The sequence below is a fragment of the Capra hircus genome, chromosome 17 (assembly GCF_001704415.2).
Source record: "Capra hircus breed San Clemente chromosome 17, ASM170441v1, whole genome shotgun sequence".
NCBI classification, from domain to species: Eukaryota; Metazoa; Chordata; class Mammalia; order Artiodactyla; family Bovidae; genus Capra; species Capra hircus.
The window spans coordinates 52494338-52515836 of NC_030824.1; the positions used below are offsets into that span (position 1 = coordinate 52494338).

Below are 21499 nucleotides of genomic sequence, written 5' to 3' on the forward strand. Positions count from 1 at the left end.
ATACTACTACAAAGACGCTTTGAGCTAGAGAAAAAGAAATGATACTGCTCTAATGCTACTGGTTAAAAAAAAAACAAACTCTAATCTGCTGTGGAATGAGGATACTTTATTTTTTTAATTAAGAAAAATCATATACTGGTCTACTGATGTCTACAAATAAATAACAACTAGTCAATATTGCCACTCCCAGGAAAAAAAATGGAGAAGGAAATGGCAACCCACTCCAGTACTCTTGCCTGGAGAATCCCATGGAGGGAGGAGCCTGGTAGGCTATAGTCCATGGGGTCGCAAAGAGTCGGACATGACTGAGCGACTTCACTCACTCACTCACTCAGGAAAAAAATGACAAAAATAGTTTTATTATCGATCTGTAATTTTTCTTTAGAGTCAATGATATGAGATTGTTATAACTCAAAGAATTATTATGTAGAACTTCATATATATATATAAACTCTTAAATGATTCACTTGTTTCCGAGCTATACTAAATAGCATTAAAAAGAGATTTTTCGGTATATTGTTCAACTGGCAATAGTTATGTTGACACTTACAAAATGAGAAAGTTAAAAATAATGAACATTTTATGAGATGTCTACCTGTTTCCACATTCTCCGTCTCAACTTCTTGTTCTTCTGCCACATCTTGCATCATATAAGTCTCATCATCATAAACCAGAACCTGGGCTGCATAGCCCTGCTCTAATCTGGCACTTGGAACTGGCTCCACAATCACTGCTGGATATTCAGAAACCTTTCCACTTTCCTACAAAAGCAAATTTAAAAAAACAATCAGCCTCTTTATTCACAAATTCTGAATTCATTTATAAATCCTTGAGTTCATATAGTCTTAAGGAGTTCAAATGAGTTTCATGTATTATAAATATGAATGTAAAAACCAAAGCAAGAGATGAAAAGGACTCATTTTAATAATCTTTTCAGGTCTCAAAAGGTGAGACATATGGTAAACATTTTAAATAGTCAGGGCTTTAGGATTAAGATGGCAAATTAAAAACATGCATATAATTTCACTCTCTCATGAAAGCCCACTAAAATGCAATAAAAGACTTTTAGACATAAACTCATAAGAAGAGATAAGAGCAACAAAACCTTGAAAGACTGATAGTGAATGGATGAATATTAATAAGTGGTTTAGCAGACCGAGGAAAGCCAAATCATAGCCTGGCAGCAAAAAATAAATGAGACACAACACACTTTACACTGGAGAATCCACAGAAGGCAATACCAATTACTTCTGGAAATAGAGGAGCAGCAGGTGGTGGAGAAAGAAGAGGGGGGTTAAAACAAGGAAGATTCCATTAAAGTTGTTTGAAAAGCACTTTTATTCCTAGACCTGCTCCCTCCTCCATGATGCTAGGCAACCGGCCCTTCCCCACCTCAGCAGAAGATTGGAGAGTTACTTTCTGGAGAGAGAAAAACAAGAGCATCTTTGAGGTACATAGGCACATTTACTAGTATCAATTCTGAACCCAAAGTAGAGTTCCCAATCAGCTTCTTAGTCCTCCGCTTTTAACCATGAGCAGACAGCCAAGTATTACTAGTCATCCAAGCAAAAGCCTCTAACACAAAACATACCATTTACTTACATATACATTTATAAATTTATATTCTTCACAGAAATAAGAGAAGATATATCCAAAAAGCAGGAACAAAATACAATTTAATAAAGAACATTAAAAAAATAAAGAGTTCTGAGAAATTAAAAACACAATAGCTAAAATGAGGCATGGAGGATAAAACTGAGGCAGTCTCCCAGGAACCAGAGGAAAAAGAGGAGAGAAACGGGAACACTACTCGAGGATCAGCCCAGGAGGACCAACTATCAATACCAAGCTCCTGAGTAACAGGAGCTTCAGAAAAAGAAAACAAGGGGAGAAAAAAGCTGGAAAGAAAGAAAAAAACTTCAGAAATTTTTGTAGCATGGAAGGATATGAGGTGACCATTTAAAAACATCTACCAAGTGTTAAGTATAAACAAAGAATGAGACCTACACTGAGGCACACCACTGTGAAATATCACAATTAAGGAACAAAAAGAGGATTCTATAAGATTCTTTAAAAAATACAGGTCATATACAAAGAATCAGGACTCAGACTTCAGTCTTCTCCACAGTCATACTGGAAGATGGATGACAATGGAACCATTTCTTCAAAATTATAAAGGAAAATTATTTCCAATCTAGAATTCTTCACCCAAACCATCTTATGAAAAAGTAAAGATATTTTCTCAGACATAAAAGATCTCTCAAAATGTTTACCTTCCATGCATCTTTTCTCAAAAAGAAACTGGAGAGTGTATTCCACTAAAAAAGTAAAAGTTTAATAAAGATGATAACCTAGAATATAGAAGGTCTAATATGGGAGAGAGGGAATACCAATGTTTAGGAGGGTCGGATTGTGAAGAGAGGTTCCAGGACACCAACTGTGCACTGGATCTGAAGGGCAACTACTTCAGTTGTAGCAAAGTAACTCCTGAGAGAGCAGGATAAACTGTCATCACCAAGATGACCACTGACACTGGTCCTAAGGACAGGATGCCCATAAGCCTATTCCAGATTTTTATTTATATTTGGGTTGTCTTGCTTTATTTACTCACTCCACCTTCCCTTGCTACCTGGATCAGCTGAGAACCTCCCAGATGTATTCTGCTTTATTCAATCTACTCCTAAGTTTTGGAAGACCACAAAGAACTCAAAAACCAAAAATAAACCACAGCACAACAGCACTCTTTCTGTATGACCATATACCTATTGAAGAAGGCTGCAATACCAAGCCTATACCCTAGCACTGCCATGTATCTGATCAAGATGGCCTTATGTTTCCAAAACTAACTCATTACACTGCTTAAGGATTACCTGAGTAGAATCTCTGGAAGCTCAGTGAATCCGATGTCAGACTAGTTAGCCTGTCTCCAGGAAGCTTTTATTAACTATGGTAATGCTGTCCCTTCCTAACTCTAAAGCTAAGTACACTATGCATTTTCTCAAAGTAAATAATATGTTGTCTAGGAGATATCCAGAGAGAATAAAACTATAAAGAAAAGTAAAAGACTGTTAACACATTAAGTCAGGATCATGGCACCTCAGGGAACAGGTATGGGGACAGGAGGTACAGCACACCAGTGTTCTAAAATACCAATAATTTCTATTTTTCTAACCTGAATGATAGATACTATGTCCTTTTTGTTATTCTTAAATTGAAACATAATATCTTATATACTCTTCATTTTTTATAAAATATTGCACAAATTTTTAAAATAAATTACAAAACAAAGATATGGTGAATTTTTAAAGAGAAAGTACATATTGAATATTAACCTTGAATGTCTTACTGTGTATAAGGCAAGAAATGAGTCCAACTTTTTAACATTAGAAAAAAATTCTTTTTCACCAGTTGGATACAGTGACAGTTGAATCTTCATGCTGATCAGGCTTCTTGATCAGCTTTATAATCACAGACTGCCGACAGCTCCACCCAGTTAAATAACAATGATTCATGAGAAGCATGGGCTTCCCTGATGGCTCAGATGGTAAAGAACTTGCCTGCAACGCAGGCAACCTGGGTTCAATCCCTGGGTCAGGAAGGTCCCCTGAAGAAGGGAATGGGTACCCATTCCTATATTCATGCCTAGAGAATCCCATGGGTGGAGGAGCCTGGTGGGCTGCACTACCTGGGGCTGCACAGAGTTGGACACAGGGAGACCACATCCAAGCCAAGGAACACCTGAAGCTGCCAAAAGCTAACAAAGAGGCACGGAAGACATTCTCTCTCAAAGCCCTCAGAAAGAATCAACTCCGCCAACCTTGTTTTCAAACTCCTAGCCTGTAGAACTGTGAGACAGTGTCTACTGTTCCCAAAGTGAAATTTCCATGATTTTTTGCTTCCATTATCTGTCCAAATCCTTTTTATCCACTCAGGACACAGTTCCACAGGGTCTTCTACAATCCTCTAATCAATTCTTCCGTACCAAAAATTTTAGAAAAAGTTGTTTCCCTATTGTCACCACTGTACATTATCCTGTATTATAATTACCTGTTTACATATCCAACTCCTTGACAAAGACAGATGACTAAGAGCAAGAGCCCATTTTTATATTAAGAGTCAATTACTGTATCCTCAACAATATACATCTCATATAAACTAAACTGTCACTTTAAGGACTTGTAGTTTGGTTCAAAGAATGAATAAATAAATAAATCAGAAGAAATGATTAACAGAACAGTACCACTGTATGATTCTATTTATAAACATATTTCTTTTACATATGCATTAAAAAATCTGAAGAATATACCTCAAACTACTAATAACACTGTAAAAGAGGTGAGCAGATAAAAGGAATTTTCATTTTCTCCATGTATCTGAATTTGTTTTTTTACAACAATCCTGTATAAGAAAAATCAAAATACTTTTTTTTCCCATTTAAACAGAACAATGATAAAAAAAGAGAAAAAAATGAAAAAACAAAGGAAAAATAACAATTACAAAAAATACATGTATATTAAAACTTATAGGGGTTTCAGTAATATAAAACTTGCAGGATAATATATCTCAACTAATAAAATAAATTATTTAGTTTTAATCAACTTTACCAATGTATTTTTATGTAAATAAAATGCAACCATTTTAAGTGTACAGTTTTATGGATTTCTATAAATGTAGAAATCCCTGTAACGATCATCACCATCAAGAAATAGAATACTTCTATCGCCCTAGGAGGCTCCCTTGCACCCCTCATACCAGTCAAACTCTCATAATCACCACCATACCACCACCTACTCCCCGATCTACTTCTCCACCCACGTGGGCAATCACCGATCTTCTATCTCTATAAATTTTCTTTTCCTAAAATTTCATATATATGGAGTCAACAGTTTTGCTCTTTTGCATTTCAGTTAAGTTAGCATAATGTTAGGATTTATACTTGTCATTGCATGTTCAGTAGATCATTTCTTTTTATTGCTGAGACTCCCACTGTACTGACAGACCTCTCTACACAGGGCTGTAACCCTCCTACTGGGGCTTCCCAGGTGGGGCAGTGGTAAAAAATCTGCCTGCCAAGCCGGAGACACAGGCTCAGTCTCTGGGTCAGGAACAATCCCCTGGAGAAGTGCATGGCAGCCCACTCCAGTAATCTTGCCTGGAAAATCCCATGGACAGAGAAGCTTGGCAAGCTACAGTCCATGGAGTCACGAAGAGTTGGACACGACTTAGTGACTAAATAGCAGCAATACTCCTATTAATGTCTTGCTGTTCCCCTCCCTCCCTCTCCATTCCATATTTACCTACAAATCAAATTACCAGATCATACGGTAATTGTACATCTAGTTTTAAAAGGACTGTCAAATTATTTTGCAAAGTGGTCACACTGTTTTACATTCCCACTAGTAATGTATGAAAGATTCAGTTCCAGTTCCTCTCCAAACATGCTCTGCAATTGTCACCATTCTCTAAGTATGTAGTAGTATTTCCTTGTGTTTTCACTGTGTTTCCCTGATAGCTAACAATATTGGGCATTTTAAAAGTGTGCTTATTAGCCATTCATATATTTATCTGCTCAAATCTTTTTCTAATTTTAATGGATTACCTCCAACTTATTATTATATATCATCTGAATATAAGTCCTTTTATATAGTCTGAATACAGGTTATGTATTGTAACTCCTTTCCAATCCTTGGTTTGCCTTTCCCTCCCTCCTCCTCACCACACAGCATGAAGGATCTTAGTTCCAACCAGGGATAGAACCTGAGCCCCCTGCAGTGAAAGCCCGTAGTCCTAAACAATGGACCAGCAAGGAATTCCTGCCCTTTCATTTTATTAATGGGATATTTTTAAGGAATAGCTTTTCATTTAAATGAACTTTATCTTTTTTTTTCTTTTTAACTTCATGTGTTTTATAATCAATCTAAGGGATTACTGCCTGTTTTAAGGCTGAGAAAATTTCCTCATTTTTCTCCATTTACACTATTTAAACATTTAATTATAAATACATTTAGAGTTAGTCACTGTGTATGATGCAAGAAAGGACTGTAATTCATTTATTTGCATAGGGATATACTTGTTCCACCTCATCTGTTAAAATGACTATCCTTTCTCCACTGAATTACATTAGCACCATTACTGAAAATCAATCAGTCTTACACGGGACTATGAGATGTTCCAATGATTCACAGGTCTCTCAGTATACCAACACCACACTATCTCAATTACTGAATCTTAACAGTAAGTCTTTAAATCAGGTAGGTAAGCCCTTCAACTCTGTTCTTAAACCATAAATCTTCTGATCCACACCTATGTTATAATTTTCCCTTTATTCAGGTGTTTCATTTCTCTCAAGGAGAGCAAGGAGAGATAAGAAAGCTTTCCTCTGTGATCAATGCCAAGAAATAGAGGAAAACAGAAGAACAGAAAAGACTAGAGATCTCTTAAGAAAATGAGAGATACCAAGGGAACATTTCATGCAAAGATGAGCACAATAAAGGACAGAAATGGTATCGACCTAACAGAAGCAGAAGAGATTAAGAAGAGATGGCAAAAATACAAAGAAGAACTATACAAAAAAACCTTCATGACCCAGATAACTACCAGGGTGTGATCACTCACTTAGACCCAGACATCCTATAATGAGAAATCAAGAGGGCCTCTTTTTTTTACGAACAAAGCTACTGGAGGTGATGGAATTCCAGCTGAGCTATTTCAAATCCTGAAAGATGATGCTGTGAAAGTGCTGCACTCAATATGCCAGCAAATATGGAAAACTCAGCAGTGGCCACAGGACTGGAAAAGGTCAGTTTTCATTCCAATCACTAAGAAAGGCAATGCCAAAGAATGCTCAAACTACCACACAATTGCACTCATCTCACACACTAGCAAAGTAATGCTCAAAATTCTTCAAGCCCGGCTTCAACAGTACATGAACCAAGAAATTCCAGATGTTCAAGCTGGATTTAGAAAAGGCAGAGGAACCAGAGATCAAATTGCCAACAGCCACTGGATCATAGAAAAAGCAAATGAGTTCCAGAAAAATATCTACTTCTGCTTTACTGACTATGCCAAAGCCTTTGACCGTGTGGATCACAACAAACTGGAAAATTCTGAAAGAGATGGGAATATCAGACCACTTTACCTGCCTCCTGAGAAATCTGTATGCAGGTCAAGAAGCAGCAGTTAGAACCAGGCATGGAACAACAGACTGGCTCCAAAATGGGAAAGGAGTACCTCAAGGCTGTATATTGTCACCCTACTTATTTAACTTATGTGCAGAGTACATCATGCGAAATGCTGGGCTGGAAGAAGCACAGGCTGGAATCAAGATTGCCAGAAGAAATATCAATAACCTCAGATATGCAGAAGACAACACCCTCATGGCAGAAAGCAAAGAGGAACTAAGCCTCTTGATGAAAGTGAAAGAGGAGAGTGAAAAAGCCGGCTAAAAACAAAACATTCAAAAAACTAAAATCATGGCATCTGGTCCCATCACTTCATGACAAATAGATGGGGAAACAATGGAAACAGTGACAGACTTTTATTGGGGGGCTCCAAAATCACTGCAGATGGTGATTGCAGCCATGAAATTAAAAAACACTTGCTCCTTGGAAGAAAAGCTATGACCAACCTAGACACCATATTAAAAAGCAGAGGCATTACTTTGCCAACAAAGCTCCGTCTAGTCAAAGATATGGTTTTCCAGTAGTCATGTATGGATGTGAGAGTTGGACTATACAGAAAGCTGAGCACCAAAGAATTGATGCTTTTGACCTGTGGTGTTGGAGAAGACTCGAGAGTCCCTTGGACTGCAAGGAGATCCAACCAGGCAATCCTGAAAGAAATCAGTCCTGAATATTCATTGGAAGGACTGATGCTGAAGCTGCAACTCCAATCCTCTGGCCACCTGATGCGAAGAACTGACTCATTGATGCTGGGAAAGATTGAAGGCAGGAGGAGAAGGGGATGACAGAGGATGAGATGGTTGGATGGCATCACCAACTCAATGGACATGAGTTTGAGCAAGCTCTGGCAGTTGGTGATGGACAGGGAAGTCTGGCATGCTGCAGTCCATGGGGTCAAAAAGAGTTGAACACAACTGAGCGACTAAACTGAATTAAATTTGTCTCAACAGTAATTTGTAGTTTTCTATGTACAGATTTCACTAAACTTCACCCTTTGGTCTTATGGTGCTGTTAAATAGTATTACTTTTTAAACTTACTTTCTGAATTGCACTTTCCAATAATATATAAATACAACAGATTTTTACATGGACACCTATTCTACATTTACTTATCAGTTTAACGCTTACACAGATTTCTTAGGAGTTTCTATGTATATGATTGCATCATTTAGCAATAGGGACAGTTTTATCTCTTCTTCTCCAATCTGCAAGTCTTTCATTTTTCTTGTCCTGTACCAACTTTGCCAGTGCAGTGTTGAATAGCAATGGTTAGAGCAGACACCCTTGCCTTGTTCTCAACCTTGAAAGGAAAACATTTTCTTTCTCCATTAAGTATGTTTACTGTGGGTTTTTCACATATGTACTTACCAGACTGAGAAGCTGCCCTTTATTGCTAGTTTACGGAATTTGCATAACAGGTATTGGCTTTTAGCAAATGGGCTTTAAGTGGCTACTGATATGATCACATGATTTTTCCATTTTCCTTTGTTAACACAGAAAATTACACTAATTGATTAAACCTACCTCCCTGGGATAAATCCCATTTGAGACATATGATCCCTTTTATATGCCCCGGGATTTGATTACAAGTCTTTTATCAAGAATGTTTGATTCTATGTTCATAAAGAATATGGATGTGTAGTTTCCTTTTCCTATAAAAATCTCTGTCTGGTCTTGATATCAGGGTAATACTGACCTCATAAAATTCTCTTGTCCTCTATTTTCTAAAAGAGTTGTGTAAAATGGGTATTACTTCTTCCATAAATATTTAGCAGATCAAGAAAGCCATTTAGCTCTGTAGTTTTCTTTGCAGGAAAGACCTTGACTACAAATCCAAAGGTTACTTAAATATCTTATTTAAAAGATACCTTTTTAAAAGACGTTGATACCTTTTAAAAAGATTTCTTATTTAAAAGATAGAGGGCTATGCAGGCCTGCTTTTCCTTTTGGAATGACTTTCAAGGAATTCGCCCATTTCATCTAAGTTATCAAACTTATTGGCCTAAAGTTCTTCTTAATGTTTACTGTCTATCATAATGTATCTTTCATTCTTGATATTAGTGTATTTTGCCTTTTTCTTGTGCAGTCTTAGAGATTGTCCACTTTCAGCTTCACTGATTTATGTTTTTATTTTTATTACTTTGTTCCTTCTACTTTGGGTTTGATTTGATCTTCATATTCTAGCTTGTTGAGGCAAAACCTTAAGACTGATTTTCCTTTTCCAGTGTAAATATATGAAGCTATAAACTTTCCTCTAAGCACCGCTTTGGCTTCATCCCTCAAACTTAATATACTGTGCCTTCATCTTCATTCAGTTTGAACATCTACTTTCTCTTGTGATTTATTCTTTAACCCATGGGTTACACTAATATAGAAGTATACTATTTAATATGCAAGTATCAAAAAAATTTGCAATCACATTTTTTTGTTAATTTCTAATATAATCCTGCTTTGGTCACAACTTCTCTATATAATTTCGATCCTTTGAAAGTTTTTAAAATTACTGAGATGTGCAACCCAGCATATAATCTACTTTCGCTTAGTGTCCATGTGCACTTGAATATGTATTCTGACACTGTCAGGCACAGTGCTTCACAGAAGTCCATTAGGTGAAGTTAGCGCATACTATTATTCAAGTGTTTGATATCCTCATTGATTTTCTAATCGAGCTATCAATTACTGAGTGAGAAATGCTACAAACTCTGACTATTACTGTGGATTTTTATATTCTTTCAGTTCTATCAGTTTATGTTTTATCTATTTTGAAGCTCTCATGTTGAATGCAAAAACATTTAGGATTGTTAAGTCTTCTTGAGAAGATGGTCCTTTTATCATTTATGAAATGTCTATCTTTATCCCTGGTCTTGTCCTGAAACCACTTCATCTTGTTTTATGATTAATATTTGCATGGTATCATCTGTATCTATACTTTCACTTTTAAACTGTGTGGTTATACTTAAAAATAAGTTCTTTGGATGAAACTAACAGATTTGGCTTTTTTAAAAATCTAATCTGCATTTTAAACATCTTCATTTAAATTGGGCTATTTAGAATACTTATATTTAATATTATCAATAAAACAAGGTTTAAATCTACCAACTGCTCTGTTATTTACTTCATTTATTCCTTGTTCCTTTCATTCTCAGTCTTGTTTTTAATTAAGAATTTTTTTAGTATCCATTTTAATTCTATTTAATTTATACATAGTAATGGCTTACTATCTATATTTCTTTATTTTTTAGTGGTGCACTAGATCTTACAATGGGCTTCCCTGGTAGCTCAGCTGGTAAAGAAGTGAAGTGAAGTGAAAGTCACTCAGTCCTGTCCAGCTCTTTGCAACCCCACAGACTATGGCCTGTCAGGCTCCTCTGTCCATGGAATTTTCCAGGAAAGAATACTGGAGTGGGTTGCCATTTCCTCCTCCAGGAGATCTTCCCCATTCAGGGATCGAACCCAGGTCTCCCGCATTGCAGTCAGACTCTTTATCACTGAATGATCAGCTGGTAAAGAATCCATCTGCAATGCAGCAGACTCTGGTTCAGTTCCTGGGTTGGGAAGTTCCCCTGGAGAAGGGATAGGCTACTCACTCCAGCATTCTTGGGCTTCCCTGGTAGCTCAGATGGTAAAGAATCCATCTGCAATGTCGGAGATCTGGGTTTGATCCCTGGGTTGGGAAGATGCCCTGAAGGAGGGCATGGCAACCACTCCAGTGTTCTTGCCTGGAGAACCCCATGGACAGAGGAGCCTGATGGGCTACAGTCTATGGGGTCACAAAGAGTCGGATATGACTGAGCGACTAAGCACAACACAGCACAGAACTTACAACAGGCTTCCTAACACATTACAGTTTATATCCAACAATGCCTAATATAAAAGTTTACAAAAAAAAAAGAGTTTACAGCACTGTAGTATTTTTCCAATACTGCCTCCCATCCTGTGTTCTACTGTTGACATACATTCACTTCTTTTGCTTCTTCACATTGCAAACCCCATAATTCAGCTATTATATACATACATATATATATATATACAATTCAGTTATTTTTTTCTTAAAAAATTATTTTTAAAAATTTTAAACAAATTTTGGAAAATATTTACCCACACATTAACTATTTCTCTAGCACTTTTCAATGCTTTATGCATAAGTTTATGTATATATGCTTTAATTTGGTATCATTTTCCTTCTGCCTAAAGATCTTCATTTAACATTTCTTATCATACACATTTGTTGGTGATAAATGCTCTCAGCTTTTGTTGGATGGAGAAAAACTTCACTCTGAAGGACATTTTCACTGGATATGTAACTGTAGGTTGACAAGTTTTAGTTTTGTGAAATTTAAGGAAGTCATTATCTTCTGACTTGCATGATTCTAATAAAGATGTCTGCAGTCGTATCTTCATTCTTCTGTAGGTAATGAATTTTTTTCCTCTGGAAGCCTTCTCCGCCCATGCTTCTCACTACCTCTTTAATTGGGTCTTTACTCAAAATTAACTGTCCAAAATGATTTGACCTTTACAGAATACACAAGTTTGAGTTTATCCAGCAGACTTTTCTTCTGTGTTGGGCTTCCTTTTTGTGGGTTTCCTTTCAGTTGCTGTTTTGTTGTTGTTGTTGTTGTTTTACCACTGCAGCCTTTTTTCCCCTCAAAGCTTCTTCTGCTTCTTAATGCCAAGAGCCTTCTTTCCTTTCTTCCCCACCACAGACTTCTTGCATAGAATCCCCTTTTCATCTGATCTGGCTTCTAATGCTGCTGCTGTCCACCTGAATTTTGTGGTTATTGGTCGGGAGAAGAATGGTGTTTTGGCACATGGTCTTTGAATGAGTTTAGAGGCTTCAATGTGATTCTCAAGTTTTCCAGTGGAGTCTTCTTCAAGCCTTTGCAGTGAATCTTCCTATGTGGTGCTTGGAGAACTCTCTGGATCTCTGGGGTTTTTAAGATTCTGCAAAGGTCTATATTAAGCAACTTGTGAATGGGGAGTTTGCAGTTACTCTTTACACCAAGTGCCGAACAGCTCATCTAACTTGTGGAAAGCACTTTCAGTCCAAATGCAGAAACATCCTGCATGCCTACCAGGAGCAAGTTTCAGATACTGACTTCGCTTACACTAAACCGAGTAATTCCAGGGATGTCTCTGAAGCCCTTGATGACTTCACTGTCCTCATTAAAGAAGATGCAGGGTTCCCTGTGCTGGATACAGTGACGGCTTCTCATTTTGCCTTTGCCAGTTCTCATTCATCGAGAAGCAGAGATCTTTTTAATATCATTCCACACCTTAAGTTTCTTCAGAAGCAAAACAATCTCTTTGATCTTCTTGCAGCCTTCAACTTTATCTTCAGCCACCAAAGCAAGTTCAGGATCTTCCTCAATAAGATGACACAACCAGCGCTGGTAACGCTGAGGCAGCCAGTGCAGAGCAGGTAGAGTATCACTTCTGCGTTGTGTTCAGTCTAAAGTGCCAACATCACCAGGCCTTGATTAGTGCAGACATGTGGCCTCCACAACATGTATTTCCAAAAGCACTCTGGCCAGAACAGTGAGTCCCACCACCTCATACTCTGGGAAATGGAGTCACAGCTCTGCCAGTTGCCCAAGACTCAGAACTGGTTTGATGACCTGCTAATTCACTGACAGCATAGAGCTGTCCATTGTTTTTGTGCAAGTTGGTGTGAGTAAAGTACACAATATCTGGTCAACTGGGAGCCTTGAACACAGCAGGAAAAGAGGCATTTTTCCAGATGACTCCCCCTTTTTGGAGTACTGGTATATGAATGAGCACAGGCCATGGCGGGAGAGAAGGCCACACTCCTCTCAACCCTGTGGCTCCCACAGAGTTCTCTAGAAGCTTTTAAGATTTTCTTTTTGAAATTTGCTTTCAGCAGCTTTATTATGATATTCCTCAGTCTGTTTACTCTCTGCTTTATCCTATTTAGAGTTTAAGATTCTCAGATCTGTGCTGTGCTTAGTTGCTCAGTCATGTCCATCTCTGTGAATCCATGGACTGTAGCCCACCATGCTCCTCTGTCCACAGGGATTCTCCAGGCAAGAATACTGGAGTAGGTTGCCATGTCCTCCTCCAGGGGATCTTCCCGACCCAGGAATCAAACCCAGGTCTCCTGCACTGCAGGTAAATACTTTACTGTATGAGCCACCACAGAAGCCCATGAATACTGGAGTGGATAGCCTATCCCTTCCTCCACAGGATCTTCCTGACCCAGGAATCAATCCAGGGTCTCCTGCATTGCAGGCAGATTCTTCGCCAGCTGAGCTACCAGGAAAGCCCCTTCTCAGATCTACGGGTTTCTATTTTCATTAAACTTGGAAATTTTATAGCCATTATTTCTTTACATGCTTTTTATGTTCTCTTCTCTCATTCTGGGATTCCAATTACATTATGTTAGACAACATGATATTGTCCCACAGGTAACCAAGTTTTTGTTCACCTTTTTTTCTTTTTTCAGTCTTTCTGCACTTAATGATATAGCTTCTATCCTTCAAATTCACTGGTCTTTTCTGATGCAGTACCTAATTTATTTGCAATCCTATACAGTGAATTTTTCTTTTCATTTAGGATATATTTCATTTCTAGAAGTTTCACTTGGTTCTTTTATGTCATTTATACCTCTTCTCTGAGATTCATGTTCTCTTTATCTTTCTTGAGCATATCTGTAATAGCTGTTTTGGAATTTTATCTGTTAATTACGTATCTATCATTTCTATTTATTTTCATTGACAAATTGTTCTCCAAGTTTTAAGTTATATTATTCCTGCATCCTTGCATTTTACATGATTGTATATTTCATATGTAAAATTTACATCACTGGGTACAATTTATACATTGCTGTCTTATTTTAATAATGTTTACTATGACAGTTATGTTACTTGTGGATCAATTTTCAAGGCTTATTTTGAAATCTTTCTAGAGCAAGTTTGGACTCCCCTTTATTCCAGAGCTAGTTTAGCTCCACTTATGTAGGAATGACCCTTCTGGAATCTCTAATGAGTACCCTGGGCAGTTAACAAAAACCCTCTTTTCCAGCTGGTTGGAACTCTAGCATCTTCCAGCCCTGAGTGAACTATGTAGATTTTTTTCAGTAGGTTCCTGAGTTTACACCTTTCTGATCATCCTTTGCCTGGCTTCATGGAGTTTCTTACTACACCTGGGAACTCATTCAGCTAGGGGAACCAAAGGCTGAGTTCTGAGTTCCTCCTCTAGGCAGCTTCTTCCTTTCAGATACTCTGCCCCTCAAATTAGTGGCATTCAGTTCAGTTCAGTTGCTCAGTCATGTCTGACTCTTTGCCACCCCATGGACTGCAGCACGCCAGACTTCCCTGTCCATCACCAACTTCCAGAGCTTTGTTCAGACTCATGCCCATCGAGTTGGTGATGCCATCCAACCATCTCATCCTCCTGCCTTCAATCTTTCCCAGCATCAGGGTCTCTTTCAGTGAGTCAGTTCTTCACATCAAGTGGCCAAAGGATTGGAGTTTCAGCTTCAGCATCAGTCCTTCCAATAAATATTCAGGACTGATTTCCTTCAGGATTAACTAGTTGGATCTCCTTGCAGTCCAAGGGACTCTCAAATCTTCTCCAACACCACAGTCCAAACCATCAATTCTTCGGCGCTCAGCTTTCTTTATAGTCCAACTCTCACATCCACAGATGACTACTGGAAAAACCATATCTTTGACTAGATGGAGCTTTGTTGGCAAAGTAATGCCTCTGCTTTTTAATAGGGTGTCTAGGTTGGTCACAGCTTTTCTTCCAAGGAGCAAGTGTTTTTTAATTTCATGGCTGCAATCACCATCTGCAGTGATTCTGGAGCCCAAAAAAATAAAGTCTGTCACTATTTCCACTGTTTCCCCATCTATTAGTTGCATTATTTCTACTGTTTCCTCATCTGTTCCATTGTTTCCCCATCTATTCCATTGTTTTCCCATTTTTAGTTGCATTAGCCTCTCCAAATTCCAAATTTTGGTTTCCTCAATACAGTGAGACTGTCTACGTTCTGTTTGTATTTCTCCTTCCCATGTTTTTCCATAAAGTAGGTCCAAGCAGTAAGCCAGTGCAATTATTTCTCAGGAAGAACAGTTTTGTACCATCTGTGGTCCAACTGTCTTAATCCATTCATGTTACTATAACAAATACCAGACTAGGTGGCTGAAAAAAGCAGAAATTTATTGCTCACAGTTCTGGAGGCTGAAAATCCAAGATCAGGGTACCAGAATGACTGAGTGGGGGCCTTCCTCCAAGGCACAGACTTCTTTTGTCCTTACATGGCAGAAAGGGCAAGGGGTCTCTCTAGAGCCTTTTTTTCCCCTAAAGCCTTTTATAAAAGTATTGACCCCATTTGTAAAGGTTCCTTCCTCATTACCTAATCACCTTCCTAAAGCCCTACTTCCTAATACCTTCCTAATGATAATCATCTTTGGAAGTTTGGATTCAACATATGAATTTTGAGGGTTTCACGAACATTCAAGACCATAGCACAAATAAAAACTGTGGGCTCGTATGTTTTGTTCATTTTCCTAGTTGTGTATGGTTGGAGTACAAATCTTGTTTCAGTTGTTCCATCACAACCTGAAGTGGAAGAAGTCCCAATCTTCTTTGTCTGGAAGCAGATGCTCTCTAAAACTTGCATTCATTGTTTTTTAAATATACCTAAATCCTTTTTTATTTTTTCTGCATTAATTCCCCATTTCTATAAGACCTACATGATATGTATTTCCTTCTCAAAAACTGCTCTGGCTACTCCTCTGTTTATTCTTCCATACAATCTTTAGGCCCATATGATCAATTTCCCCCAACTGGCCCTAACATCTGATAGATATGGAATTAAATATATAGATTAACTGGAGGACTGACATCCTCCACAATACTGACCATTCCCATTTCTCTTACCCAAATACAAAATATATCTTTGTTTATTAAAGTCTATTTAAGTATCATTAATTAGTTTCCTTCAAACAAGTCCTATATATCTTTTACTTTTATTCTTCAACATTTTATTTGTTTTTGTTAATTTTCTGAAATACAGTTTATTTCCATGATTTTTTTCTAACTAATTACAGTCCTTAAAAGAAAGCAAGATATTTTTATGTTAATTTTGTACTCACCAAACTATTAGGTACTCTTATTAGTTCTAATGGATTTTCCCCTTGGTTTTCCCAGGTGGTGAGTCATATTATCTACAAACAGCAATTTGGTCTTTTTAACATTTATATATTTTTTTCATTATTTTGTCTGATTACAGGAAAATATTAAATAATAGTAGTGCCCATACTGACTTTCTCTCCAATTTCAGAGAAAATACTCCAGTATTTCACCATTAAATAGGATTCTACCTCTTGATTTATATATTTTTTAAAAGAATATTAAGGAAATATACACTTATTTTATAGTTTTTATCAGGAAGGATATTGAACTTCATAAAATCCTATTTCATCAAGTATTTTATCCTAACCATTATATCATATGTCATATTACTTGTTTTCTTAAAATTGGATATCCTTATGTATCTAAATCCTATTTGGTAACTGGATTTTTAAATATATGACTATTTTATAAATGTATTACTATTTTATTTATGATTTTTGTATCCACACTCATAAGATTACAGTCTACTTTATTGCTCTTTGTCAGAAACAATTATCCTAATTTTATAAAATATTCATATAAAACATAATCAAGAATAAAATTATAATAAAGCCTAAATATCACTAATAACTCTCCAAATGCCCACCACTTTTTTAATAATTAAAAAAATTTTATAATTGATTTAAAATGTGTTGCCCATCGTATTTTAAACATTTATTTCTTCTTCAGATTCTGAAGCTAAGGTAATAAGGTCATTTTCTCCCCACCCCAGCCTACATTTTAAAGTATTAGTATAGATATATATTAAAAATACATTCCTGAATAGTAGCTTATAAGACAAAATTCTATCTTTCAAATACCACTATCCCCAAAACTCACTTTAAAAACTTGGGAGATATTACAGAAACTAGTGGCTTTTCCTTCTTTCAGGAATTTTCTTCCCCAGGTGTTTCTACAGCTCAATCCCTTATGCTATTTAGTTCTACACTAAAATGCCACCTGCTCAGAGAAGGCTTCCTTGTCCATTCTAATCAAAATACCCTACCAATTCTCTGTCTCTAGCCCTGATTTATTCTTCACAGCCATTCTGAAATACTTTATCCCCAGGGCCTAAAAAAGTAACTGACATTCAGTACGAGGTCAATTAATGTTTGTTGAGGGAATAAATGAAATGAAAGTAAGTAGGTATCCACATGACATAATGTGAACAAAAAGTTTCCGAGAATACTTTCCTCCTTTCTGGTGCCGCTCTTCCTAAAACGCCTATGACCACCTTTTAAGACTACTGCATAAATCATTAGTCAATAATGTCTTGACAAAATTATTTTCATTTGTCAGATTCTTTCTTTGGTAACAAACAGTTTGTCAAGCCATAAACACATGGGGTTCTATGTAAATGAAGGGACGTATAGAGAGTCTTCCAGAAACAAAGTGTTCTATTCATTTTCCCATAACGGTGGTACCCAGTCACCACAAGGTAAATATATTCTGCTAATTGTTCTTAGCAGCTTCCCCCATAGAATTAATATCAACAGAGTAAAACCATGGGGCAAAAGGAAAGTACTTGAAGAAGCAAGTCCTGGACAGTACTGGAGGGGATAGAAATCCCAAGTCTCTCATTTCTTGGGTGAATCATACTTGGAAGTGATCATACAGAAAGTGAAACTTCAAGAAGGAAGCAGAAATTGATTATGAGAATAAAACACGTTCTTTACCTTTGCTTCTCTCAGTAGATTTTGAAACAGTTTTAGATTCAAATACTACAGGGATATTTCAGTTACCAAGTCCACTGAAAACAAACCCACTGAATTTGCCCATAGCTATCTCAGAGGACTGAACAGACCTCTGAACAAACACCAAGCAAGCTAGAAAAAGAATCCAGACCCAGAACACACAGTCTGACATCCTAATTTGTATCTCAGTAACAGTACCAATAACAGCAGTATCTTCCACAGAATATAGAAAAAACAGATTTTTTCCTCCATTTTCCCATCTTATCTCTGTCCAAATATTTGACCATTGTTGTGACAGTATTATTATATTTTAATTTAGATTATTCCCAATAGTCAGTCTTTACCGAATGGTGGGAATAAAAGCCAGGCCCTGAAAGTCCATGTATTTCAGGTACTGTTGCTTTCTACTCCTATCTCTTATTCTTTAATGTTATCAATAACAACAACAACAAAAAACAACCAAATACATCAAGTATAAAATTTCAAAACCGAGTTTCTCTTCTGATTTACAAATTATCTAAATTAAATTCTTAAATATAAATAATACATACTTAAAATACAATGGATTCCCACATGAATTAGAATAATCAAAAGACAAAGGTAACAACAAAAAGAGATACAAAATTCTAAAGTAAGATGAATATACTTTAGGTATTTAGACACCATATTTACCTATATACTCTAAAATCCAAAACAATGGATTTTATCAGAAATTTAAATCTATTTCTCAACTAATACTATTGTCTTCTTTCTTTTTTCCCTCCTAGTTCATTCCAATATATTGAAGTTCCAACAACTCAGGCAACTCAGGCCCAGCACTACCTCCCTCAAGCTTCTAGTACCCAATTATATGAGGACACATGACAGAGATATACAGTCTCATGCACTATACATTTCTACTCTCAAATACCTGTTTCCCATTAAGTTCATTAGTTCATGCATTGATTTTATGAACAAAAAAGAAATTTAAGACATTGGATGGCTAACCTCTTGATTTTCTACTCCACTGCTGGGAAGCTCCAAAATAGAACCTCCACTGTCAACCACTGCTGATGTCATTGTTTACTCCCTGAGGAAGCTTCAAACGCTACCAATCAATGTAATTAAAGGTTCATGGATGATTGTCAGTGTTATAGGTTTGCATTATCATGTTTTAAAAGTCAATAGAGATGGAGTAGAGTTGATATCCAGAAATCCAGTCTTCTTAAGATGATTAACCAGAGAGCCTAAAAAGAAGAATTTGAAAAATTATTTTAAAAAAATACAAGCATATAAAGCAGCACAAACTATTTTGCAATAAAATTTTTTAACATTTGTATAAACTGAGGAAAAAAGAGCTAGGCTTATACAGCTCTGTGTCAAAAGAGGGCAGTTATGAGCATTCCTCTTAGAGCGGTCAAGTTCACAATCTGCAGTTCTTACCAAGCTATTGCACATTGGTGATCTTATGATGTTTATATTCTAAGAAATAAAATGTTACAACTTTCTCTCCTTATGAAAATATACTATTATTCCTGAAATATTTTGGTAAAAATTTCTGGAATTTAAAAAAATTTTATGCACTAAAACCATAAAATGTGGTGGACCAAGACAACTTCTAAAATTATTCACCTATTTAACAAACTAAAAGATGTATTGGTTTGTAAATATTTCAGTCTTCCTTGGCTCATCTGGTTTGTTTATGTATATGAATTTATGTTTATGTTGTTTACGTATGTATATAAATAACTAATTAGAATCATCTTTTGCTTACAGTAGCAGGCTCATTCTGTGTTCACATTTTGTATACTCTATAAGGTCTGTAATTTGAATTACTTATACTTTCAAATACAATAGTTTGAAAATAAAGTAGTGAAATGACTTGGAATGCCTTTAATATTACCTTCTCATTCTTTCTTCAATAACTTTTTTGTTATTGATTCAAAACGCAATATAGCAAATGGTTTCAAGTAAATATAACTCAAGTTTTTTCCCCTGGTGGAGACGAACAGCAATATGTACATCATCTTGATTTATGTATTAGATTATTTCTTAAAAAGTTACATTTTATTTGATTTTTGTGTACATTAAATATTGCACAAAGAAATCACAGGGCTTGATAGAATTTTCCACACAAAAATTTAAGAGTACAGAAAAACTAAGCATATTTAAAGAGAAAATAATCATTTCTAATTAATCATTCCATTAATAACATGTCTTATATTAAATATGAAAAGAAAATAATACAGAATTTCCCTAAACTTCTACAACAAATAGAAAATTCCTGAAAAAAAGCAGAAATTTCACCTCACTACCTAAGACCCATTCAGTACTATTTGTCTTCTTCTTGATCTTAACAACAGAAAATGGGATAGGAAATATTTGTATCTTAAGAATAAAAACTAAGAAAAATCCTCAATCTCATCACACTGAATCTCACTATTATCACATAAGGTAACAATTATTTTCAATTTCTGTTTTCTAATCATACAGATAATAAAAGCAGAAATAAATTTTACTTACAATTTGAATGTTAAGTAGTCTAAGCATCCTTCACTAGTTTCACAATTTGGCAAGAGTTAGAATATAAACCAGCAGTTCCCTGGAACTACTAGTGGGGGAAAAAATACAGTATTAATATAATTCTATTTAAAACATTTTACTTAAAATAGATGTGATTCTGACAATATGTACTTACTACAACAAATCATCTCCAAGCCTGACGGCACACATTTTATAATGAACATAATAAATTATTTCTAAACTACTGAAGAATCAAAAGTTTTTTATCAGACTTAAAGTTTTAAGTCATCACCAAATGACAATTATTGAATAACAACAGATTCCCACATACATAGCCTATACCCCACATTATGAGCTATATTTCAATCAGCCAATAGGAGGATTTTAACACATGGCTGCAAGTATAACTCCAGAACTCCAGGAGTATTAAATCAAGTTTAAAAAGACTAATTTCAATAAAAAATAATTTAAACAAATTTTTAAATTAAAAAAGACTAACCCAGAAAACTGCCATTGAACAACATTAATATATTATTGCCTGTTAAACTTTCCTGCCATTCACTTTTTTGCTCACTCTTCAAAAGTTAGCATTCACACAAATCCAAACACTCCAAGCCTCCTCAAATAGCCCTTTGGCTTTCTAAAGCTGATCTACTGACCGATGCACTGGATTTTAGGCCTTATTCCATCAATTATTCCTTCTTTTTCCTTATTTTTCTCTTTCTTAACACTGGCTTCCTTTCCTCAACATCCAAATATTTATAAGACTCTCTCATCTTTATTTTTTTTTAATTTCTTGGCCATGCCACACAACATATGGGATCCTAGTTCTCCGACCAGGAATCTAATCCATGCCCCTATAGTAAAAGCATGGAGTCTTAACCACTGGACTGCCAGAAAAGTCAAAACCCTTTCATCGTAAACATGACTCCTCCATGACCCTGCATAGCCCTCTAGTTCCTTCCTTTCTCAGATACAGTTCTACTT

General features: G+C 36.2%; 1 protein-coding gene and 1 pseudogene across 7 annotated transcripts in view; both read right to left on the reverse strand.

The window, feature by feature from the left end:
- ELF2 (E74 like ETS transcription factor 2) overlaps nucleotides 1-21499 on the reverse strand; it is a 97062-nt gene that overhangs the window by 51567 nt on the left and 23996 nt on the right. For 4 of the 7 annotated variants that reach the window (XM_018061541.1, XM_018061538.1, XM_018061540.1 and 1 more), the window contains exons 2-4: nucleotides 20513-20600; nucleotides 18998-19236; nucleotides 596-761 (exon numbers count right to left, since the gene is read on the reverse strand). In XM_018061541.1, coding sequence (XP_017917030.1) covers nucleotides 596-761; nucleotides 18998-19069 — 238 coding nt within the window. In that variant the 5' untranslated portion in view covers nucleotides 19070-19236; nucleotides 20513-20600. Of the gene's footprint in view, nucleotides 1-595; nucleotides 762-18997; nucleotides 19237-20512; nucleotides 20601-21499 lie in introns of those variants that run through there. The other 3 variants (XM_018061539.1, XM_018061548.1, XM_018061549.1) reach the window with 3 other exon arrangements.
- On the reverse strand, nucleotides 11802-13844 carry LOC102189891 (annotated as a pseudogene).